The following is a 9,894-nucleotide window of genomic DNA, read 5'->3' on the forward strand; positions in this document are numbered from 1 at the left end:
CCAATTTATTGGTGAACCACGTAAATCTGTTGTCTTATTTTTCGCGTTTATATTTTCTCGTATTATATCGAATTCCGCACAACAGGTTCTTTACCAGGAGATCTAGTAATTAGTATTCTAATGAAATTGCATGTGGAAATATTCTTATGTTTCAAATGCATGTGCAAGCATTGGCGTGCTCTCATCAAAAGTCTGAATTTCATAGAAAAGCATTTTCTTCACAAGAAGAATTGTGTCCGTCTTCTCGTTTGCTACTTGAAAGTATCATAGAAGAACAAACTTTGTTGATTCTCCTTGCTTTCTAAAAAAATAGGTTCTAGTGTATGTGAAAAATGAAAGCACAAACAAAATAAATCATCTTTGAAACTTGAGATAAGCGAAAGAATGAGGAGCATATATACCTATATTTCTAGGACTTTCAAATCTTTAAATGAGAAAAGTTTTCAACAATTTTAACACCTTTATTTAGTTTCTTACCGATTATATTATGGCAATGGAGAAGTGGGAAAAGAATAGGACAAAAAACATCAGTTTAAAAAAAATTGAGGATTTTCATTTTAAATATTCTTATTTAATAATAAGAACAATAAAATGAATAAAAAATGGTTTTATCAATCTAGGAAAAAATAAAAAATATATTTAAATTCAAGTAAAGTATTAGTTGTAATAGATAATTCAACGTAATATTTCAAATTAAGTAGAATACACATCATAGGTTTGAAATTAAATTTTGAATCCTATAAGTTAGCACTTTTATGGGTTAGAACATACTAAAAATGATAAAAAGAAAATGTCAGTAAAGTATGGGAAATAGGCAAAAATATCTCTCCTTTATACTTTGGTCATAAGTGCATTATTGTCAATATTTAATTTAAAAATTCTTTTTCCTATCACACTTTAGTTCAAAACTATCCTTACACTTATTAAATAGATAAAAGAAATCCCTTTTCCGGGTAAGTATATTATTACTTTTTTTTTAAAACACTTTTTTTTCCTAGTAAAAATATTACATTAAAAAATTCTAAAGTCAACTTAACTAATAAAGTGATAGAAAATAATTTTTTTCTTCTATCTCATTTTATCATTTGAATTGAATAACATCATATACCTTTTTAACGGATAATTTATATTACAAATATAAGATCAGAGTAAACTCATCACTAGTTTTTTATTTAGATAATGATAAAACATAATTTTTCTTATGTATTAGTCAATGAATTTTTTTATTTATGATTTTCGGTCACATTTTTTTCAAAACCTTTACAGGACCTTCCATAATGACCTATAATAATATGTATAGTCTCACATAAATCCACACTATTTTTGTAATATTTAGGGCCCACTTACAAAATATAGACGATTCTCTCGGGTTTTGTTGTGTTTGTCAATGAATTTTTTCGTGATATGATTTTTGGATACTTTTTTCAAAACCTTTACTGGACCCACCGTAATGACATGGAGGGGGGAATCCACATAGTCTTACCTTAATCTACACAATTTTTAAGCAATTTTGCGTCACTCAACAAGTATTAGACTATTTTCATAGTTTTTTGTGTGTGTTTGTCAATGAACTCTTTGGTGAATTTCGAGCACTCTTTTTAAAATCTTTATAGGACCCTACGTAATGACCTGGGGGGACAATACGTAGAGTCTCACAATGATACCTGCCATTTTTAGCATTGTGGGGCCATCAACAGAAATTAGGCGATTTTCTCAACAAAAAAAATTTGTGTGTTAGTCGATGAATAATTTTGGTGATATGGTGTTCAGACACATATTTTGCAAACATTTATAGGAACCTTTGTAATTACCAAAGGGGATGATATGTATAGCTTCACTATGATCCACAGTGTTATTTTTGCATTTCGCGGTCATCCAAGAGGAATTAGACAATTTTCTCATTTTTTCATATGTGTCAGTCAATAAGTTTAGTGATATAATTTTTGAGCATTTTATTTTCCAAAAATTTTAGAGGACCCTCCAGAATAAATTCGGAGAACAATATGTATAACCTCAACATTATTCACGTCATTTTTTTTAGCTTTTAGGAGTCATTCAACAGGAGTATAATAATTTTAAAAAAAAATTATATGTAATGTCAATTAATTTTTTGGTGGTTTTCGGATGCTTTTATTCAAATTTTTTTTACAGGAACCTAGGTAATGACTTGGGAAAACAATATGTATAGTTTCACCATGATCCACATTATTTTTTAGCATTTCGAAGATACATAACAAGAATTAGACGGTTTTCTCAATTTTTGTGTGAATTAATCAATAAATTTTTTGGTGATACGTTTTTTACACTTTTTTTCAAAGGACTTGAAGGAACAATATATATAGCTTCACTATGATCTATGCCTTTTTCTTAGCATTTATGGGCCATTGAAGAGGAATTAAATAATTTCTCAGTCTTTTGTATCCTTTAGTCGAATAATTTTTTTGATGATATGAATTTTCACACTTTTTCCCTAAACTTTTACCTGACTTTTTATATTGCTCTGGGGAATAATATGTGTAGTGCCGGTGCGAGGCCTCACCATTATTCACCTTAGTTTTCTTTTGCCCTATCGAATAGAAATGATGGAGTCAATCCATAAATTTTCATTTTGTTTCTTTTGATGACGTTGATATAATTACATTAAATATATTAAAAATGTTATGAAACTATATAAATTTAGAAGAAGAAGAAAGTAGGGAGAAGAGAAAAGACTTCTTATTCATCTTGAATTATATTCAGGATTCATAGATCTTTCACAAATCTTATTTACAATGAAGGAAAACCCTTTATTTATAGGAAAAACCTTACTTGGTCCCCAAGTAGGATTCCTAACCATATCCTACAAGGACTCCACATAATTAGACATTCACTATAATACAAATTGTTTATAACACTCCCTCTTAAATGTCGGTAGATTATGTGCCTCGTTAAAACCTTACTAGATAAAACCAAGTGGGAAAAAAAATCTAGTGAAGGAAAAAGAGTACACATATCTATTAATACGCATTATGGATGCCTCATTAAAAACCTTACAAGGAAAACCCAGTGGGACAAAACCTTGCGAGGGAAAAAGAGTACATCGCGTATTAACCCCCCTTATGAGAACATCAATTCAGAGACTAGATTCTTTGTTTTCCAAGCTTGTGCACCATTTTCTTGAAAGTTGTAGTTGATAGATACTTGGTGAATAAATCAACAATAATGTTACTTGAACAGACCTCTTGCATGTTGATATCACCATTCTTGGGAGCGCATGAGTGTAGAAAAAACTTGATGAAATATGTTTTCTTCTATCTCCTTTTATAAATCTTCCCTTCAGGGTCAAAGATTTCTGCAAGTTCCTTACTTCAACTTCTTTAAGCAAATAATCTATTGCCAAGAGTTTCAATTATAGTCATCAACTTGCATAATATGCTCTATGCATTTTGAATCTATTTAATCCTTATGAGGATGATAAACAAGTTTTCCAAAAACTTGTATATGCTTTAGATTTTGAACCCGTTGGATATTTAATTTTGTCAAGTAACAACATTCAAATTAGATGTATGACATCTTCTAGTGCCTAGGTTGCAAGTCAAATAAGCTTTACGCTTACCAAGATGCATCATTCCACTTTTCACTTATAATTATTTCTACACAAACATGTTTTAATAGATGTAGAATTCATATCCTCATAATCCTTTACAATATTGCGCGCTATTGTATCAAAGATATCGTCAACGATATACCATTTTGTATCGATTCACAACACGACAAAACTTATTGAGATCTCGTCACTTCATTATTTTTAGGTAGCTACCCTCTCATGAGGTTTTCATAAAGTGTTATGTCGTAGGCTCTCCAAGAGCACATTGTCTCCTTATTATGAGCATTTTGATTCTTTGATCCTCCCCCTTTTTCAAGGATTATTTTATTTAGAATTGCTTAGTCTATCATGCTTCATGCATTTCGTAGACTCTATCCTTAAGAGACATTCAATAAGAGTATTTACAACTCTTGTGTTGCTTCTAATCTCCCCCTTTATGTTAGACAAGCTAACATATATCTCAATCTTTCGAGAATCTATCCTTGTGCATCAACGTATATTCATTGATTATATACCACATATCAAAATAATCAGATGAAAAATATTTGGTCCCCGACCATAAATCAATTGAAAGAAAATTTGATCATAATTTATCGTTCTGATGCATACAATTACTTTTGTATGCAATACGTATTTCATATAGACATATGAAGCTTTATTTTCATAAAAAATGATTTTACTATTTGAGACATTTAGTGTCACATCATCTTGAGTATTTATCAATATTATCAAGATAAATTGTCTTGATTACATATTCTGAAATTGTGCTCTTAACTAAATTATTTTTGCACAAACAATTTTGTGAATGTCAAACTACATGTTGACAACAAAAATACATGTGATTATCTTATAGATGCATCCTTTATCATGTCACATGATAGGTGAACGAACCCATATTCACCTTTTATACTTTTAAGAATTTAGAGATTTAATCTCAACATTAGTTGATCCAATCAACTTGTCATGAGAACAAACAACAAAAGATTTCCTGAAGAATCTTCTAGTTTTTCAATGTATGTCCATTACTCAGTATGCATATCTTTGGGATGACCAAATTATTCATGCCAACTAATAAAATTATTAGTACTCGTAAACTCCAAGTTTACTACGTCATGTGCCTTTTGCTTTAGTAAAATTCTGATTTACTATTATATGACTAAATTTCAATTTTATTACTCCAAGAGTAATTTTCAGATTTATTTCTTCTCAATTACTTTATCCTTTAGGTGAGTCGTGATTCTATCATTGAATGAACTAATTTGAAGAAAATTGTGCATGTAAACATATTATTTGTGCCAACATTTTTGCAAACATCAAGTTGAGAAATAATAATAGACACACATGAGATCATATAGAAGAAACATTTGTTAGGATCATTAAATAACTAAACAATCCACTTGGTGGATGACTAGGTCCACAAATATCTGTATACGTTCCTAGAACGCAGAAAATTCAATCTCAACTTTCGTTTATGGTGGTCTCACAATTAGCTTGCCTTGCTAACAAGTAGTATAAGAAAATTCACCATTTAAAAGAATTTTTAGTTTCTTCCATGAAAGTCCATTTTAATTTTTCATAATTTGTCTAAACATTATAGACTAACGATGTCCCAGACAATCGTGTCAAACTAAGAAAGTATAGGAATTAGTAAATTTCTTATTTACCGTAGAATGTGCCTCAATTGCACTAATTTTATCCAATACACGCTTGAAGATAAAGTATGAAACTTTTCTATAATACATGTCTTCTTAGAGACATTCTTGGTGATACCACATCATTGATGAAATATCACAATCTTTCACATGCCTAGCATGGTGGCTTACACCTCATTCTCTTTAGAGAATGGATCCATATTTTAGCATTTATCAGAAGTTCTCATTCTTCATGAATGGAACACAAACATGTGAGCTTATCAAATTATGATAGCTTTAGTACCTCATTCCATATTTATGTGCATTATTCAATCACTTGTCTTCTTTCAGACATATTATGCACTACAACCACATTCACTTTATGTAATGGAGCAAATTCAGTAAATTTCATGACTTCTCATCAGAAACACATTAGTTTTTCTTTAGTTATTATTATATTATCAATATGGTGTATTAAGACTCAAATTCAATATCTTATCCATATAAAAGTGTCTTAGGTCATAAATCGATGGGTCTTGAACCCAATATCTTATCATCACGGTGCACCAAGACTTTAACCCAATGTCTTGCTCTCTTGGTGCGATTGGACGTAAATCCATTGTTTTATCCATATAAAGACATCTTAGGCCACAAATCGATGAGACTTGAATCTAACATCTTTATCTTGATGCCTTATCCCTTTTCATGTGATTAAACATAAATTCATCATCTTATAAAAATGTTATATCATTGCAATAAATAAAAAAGGCTACAATTTAATTATAACTACTGTTACCCATATAAAAATATTATACCAATAGCATGATAGAAATTTGAAAAATATAAATTTTACACTTTGCAATCATATCGATCTATTGTTTTCTTTGTATAATTTTCCTTTTAACAAGTACTTGGATGGTTGTGTCTTCTAACCACACTACTCAAGACCACATTTAATATTTGAAAGTAACCAAATTTTTCTTATTTCTAAAGATTTAAAGGTGAGCCAGTAAACAGTAAATAATGTGTTATCTTTAATACTTTTCATAGTAGTTAAAGTCGGCAACATAACTAATCCATAAAATCAATGCAAAAGACAATACTTGGAACATGTTACCTGGACTAAAGGAACGTAGCATCGTGTGAATTTCATCTCCAATAAAAAAAAAGTGATGGCAGAGTCTCGTGCTGATAACGTGTTATGAAACTATATAAATTTAGAAGAAGAAGAAAGTAGGGAGAAGAGAAAAAGACTTCTTATTCATCTTGAAGTATATTCAGGATTCATATATCTTTCACAAATCTTATTTACAACGAAGGAAAACCCTTTATTTGTAGGAAAACCTTACTTGGTCCCCAAGTAGGATTCCTAACCATATCCTACAAGGACTCCACATAATTAGACATTCACTATAATACAAATTGTTTATAACAAAAAAGCTATTTTTTGAAAGAAAAAAGAAATACAATATTTACCTGTCTTCCTTATCCAACACACCATTCCCCTACCAAGTGCTTTTTTACTCACAGCATCAGTCTTTCACCTTCCACTGTACCATTTTCTTGAACAAACTGAATATTCTGAACAAGAAAAACTCCATCAATGAATCCAGAAAGCTCCAATAACAACAGCAAAACAAACCCCAGAAAAAGACCATTAGTAGAAGAACCTAACAATAACAAACAACCAATAACCCTAAATTCCATGTTGGTAGCCATTGATCACAACAATCTCTTTTACACAGTCTGTTCTATATGTGAAAAGACTCTACCTAAACCTTCTCCAAATACCCATATCCCCAATTCTTCTTCTTCTACATCATCATCTTCAATACCCTTTTGCAAAAATTGCAACTTTAACTCTGGTTCCAAACGCCTCTTTCGTGTTCTTGTATGTGAATTTTTCTTTTTCTTTTTGTGTTATTCTGTGCAATTTTGATGTTTTTTAGTTGGTTCTTGTCAAAGGTTTGATTTTTCTTTGTGGGTAATTTTTCTTTTTTTCTTTTTGCAGATGTCGATAGCTACTGAGAAAAGAGTGGTTGTAGTGATAATGTTTGATAGGGCGGCTAGGGTTTTGTTTGGTTGTTCTGCCGATGAGTTCTTTGATTTTGCCAAGACTCATCCCTTTGCTGGTAACTCAGATTAATCTACCTTTTTCCCTCTTAATTTCCTTTTTTATCTTTTAAAGCTGCACTGATGCAACATTTAGGAGATGTGTGATAGGCTGGTTATCGCGGTTTTTAGGAGAGGTAGAAGTAGGCTTAAGAAGACCTAGGGAGGTGATTAGATAGAATATAACAGATATTTTGCTTACTACGACATTACCCTGCTTAAGGAGAGGTAGAAGTAGGCTTAAGAAAAACTAGGGAGGTGATTAGAAAGAACATGACAAATAATTTGCTTCCTACAACATGACCCTACACAAGGAGAGGTCGAAGTAGGCTTAAGAAGGACTAGGGAGGTGATTAGAGGGAACATGACACATATTTTGCTTACTATGACATGACCTCACATAGGAAGGTATGAAAGACGAGAATTAGGTTAGAAGGGTAGTGAGTAGTCGAGAGGTTGTCTATAGCAGGTTTTAGGAGAGGTCAAAGTACATTTAAGAAGAACTGGGAAAGGTGATTAGACAAAACATGAAGACTAATCGAAGATTTGGGAAGGCATTGAGGTCAAGTATTAGGCTAGTAGGTAAGTAATCAAGTGTTGTTTTACTTTTATGTGGTTGAGACATGGGCTAGTCTACTCTCCTCGTCTTCTCCTCATTTACTAGTATTAGTTAGTATACCCAATGGGATTTTTCATTGATATGTTGTTGTTTTTACTATTTTTATTTTGTTTTATTTTTCTTGCTATTTTGCTATTGTTATTTTCTTTTCATTCTAGCTTTGATTTCACTTCTCTTGAGTGGAGGGTCTATCGGAAACAACCTCTTCCAGTTTGTTGTTTACAAGGGCAATTTCGCTTATGCTTGAAATAAGTCAACAGCATTGTTTGCAGGATATATGTATACTAAAATATAATATGAAAGTCAGTTCCAAAGAAAACTTAGCCATTATAGTGAAATGTTGTTAGAGACAGGTTTGACTGTAGTAGTAAATGAAAAGCACACTGTTCATTAAGAGTTATAAATTTTATTTTCTTATGCTTTAGGAATTCTATGAAACAAAAAAGAATGAAAGAAGTAGGAGATGATGGGGGAATGTTTCTGTAGGAATTGAAATTCTAATGAAACTTACTCCATCTGTCCCAATATATGGGATAACTCTTTTTATTTGGAGATGTCCCAAGATGGTTGATAGTTGACACTTGGCACTATTTTATTGCCACACGACTTTCTTGACTTTCAAGTAGTCGAATTTATTAATCTTATTTAAATTTCGTATTTTTGTTGAAATGTTTCTCCATCTAACTACACTCCAGCAATCGTTTTATTATTTTCTTCTACTATTGCTAAATGTAATATATAAGTTCAATTAGCATCTTAAAATTCTCATGTTAAATGGAACAGCGAGAGTATTTGGTCATGGTCCATAATTTTTTTCCAAGAATCTTATAATTGCATCTTACAGTGTTTGCTGGACCATATGAAGGGGATTCTGACTTTTTTGAGAATTCTTTTATGCAGCCGCGTCTGCGGGTAATGCTTTGGAGGGAGAGATGTTGAAGATCACCTTGTCCCAACCAAAGAATGGAAATGCACGACATCTACGAGTGGTATCACTTTTTCCATTGCGGACAGGTTTTCAGCCTGTGATTCAGACCTTGAGGGAACTATATCGAGCAAGAGGCGGTTCATAGCTATTGTATTCAGGTCTTTGTGTGTCAAATTTTCTTTTGAGCAGCCTTATTGTTCGTGTACATCTCCATCGTTCCATTCACAAAAAGAACATGAATGCATGCATCTTTTGTTGAATATTAGTTATCTCCTTTAAACACTACTCTGAGCTTAGAAGACTATGGGGTGCGCTTCCATTATTATAGTTATCAGCTTAAAACGAAATGTGAAATTTAAGTGTTGGGTAGCATATCAAAGTTTGCTCTATGTGCCATCTAACAACATCAATAAACATGTGATTCTGTTTCCCATTCAGTATGTTAAGCTCAATGAGGATATCTAAGACATCAATAACAATCTTGATGTAAACGAATTGGTTTAACAGACCAGAATTTGTTTTTTCGGGTTTAATCCAAATAGTGCACCTCTAGCCATAGGAACAGGGGACGTAGATCCTGTGTAATCATATTTAGCTGAATTGGTTGAACATAATTTGGTTTTTTCAAGCTTGTCCAATATTTAGTGTAGAATTTCCTTTATCCTGTACCAGAGGAGTCCGAGAAATCAGGGGAAGGGCAATTTGACATGATTACTTTTATTAGAATTTCCTTTTTTTTCCGTATTTTCTACCAATAGAACAATGTATTAAATTTTGAATTTCCTTGATAATGGTTCATTGCTCGAATGAACATTTCGTTTGGATGATTATGGTGGAATTGATAAATTATTTAGGCAATTTGACATGATTACTTTATTAGGATTGTTCATTTTTATAAGAAGAAATAAACTCAACTAATAACCTCAAAAACAAAAATCCGATATAACCAAACCATTATTCGAAACCCATCTTAAAAAAAAAAACTATTCAATCCGCTTTATTTGGAACAAATTTAGAT

General features: G+C 31.6%; 1 protein-coding gene across 1 annotated transcript; it reads left to right on the forward strand.

The window, feature by feature from the left end:
* The first annotated feature begins 6,671 nt into the window (after nucleotides 1–6,671).
* Nucleotides 6,672–9,311, forward strand: LOC107011547. The gene is made up of 3 exons (XM_015211091.2): nucleotides 6,672–7,108; nucleotides 7,229–7,349; nucleotides 8,849–9,311. The coding sequence occupies exons 1-3, from the start codon at nucleotides 6,821–6,823 to the stop codon at nucleotides 9,019–9,021; spliced, it is 582 nt and encodes a 193-aa protein (XP_015066577.1). The 5' UTR covers nucleotides 6,672–6,820; the 3' UTR covers nucleotides 9,022–9,311.
* The last annotated feature ends 583 nt before the right edge of the window (nucleotides 9,312–9,894 follow it).

Source organism: Solanum pennellii, chromosome 1, assembly GCF_001406875.1.
Source record: "Solanum pennellii chromosome 1, SPENNV200".
Taxonomy (NCBI): Eukaryota; Viridiplantae; Streptophyta; class Magnoliopsida; order Solanales; family Solanaceae; genus Solanum; species Solanum pennellii.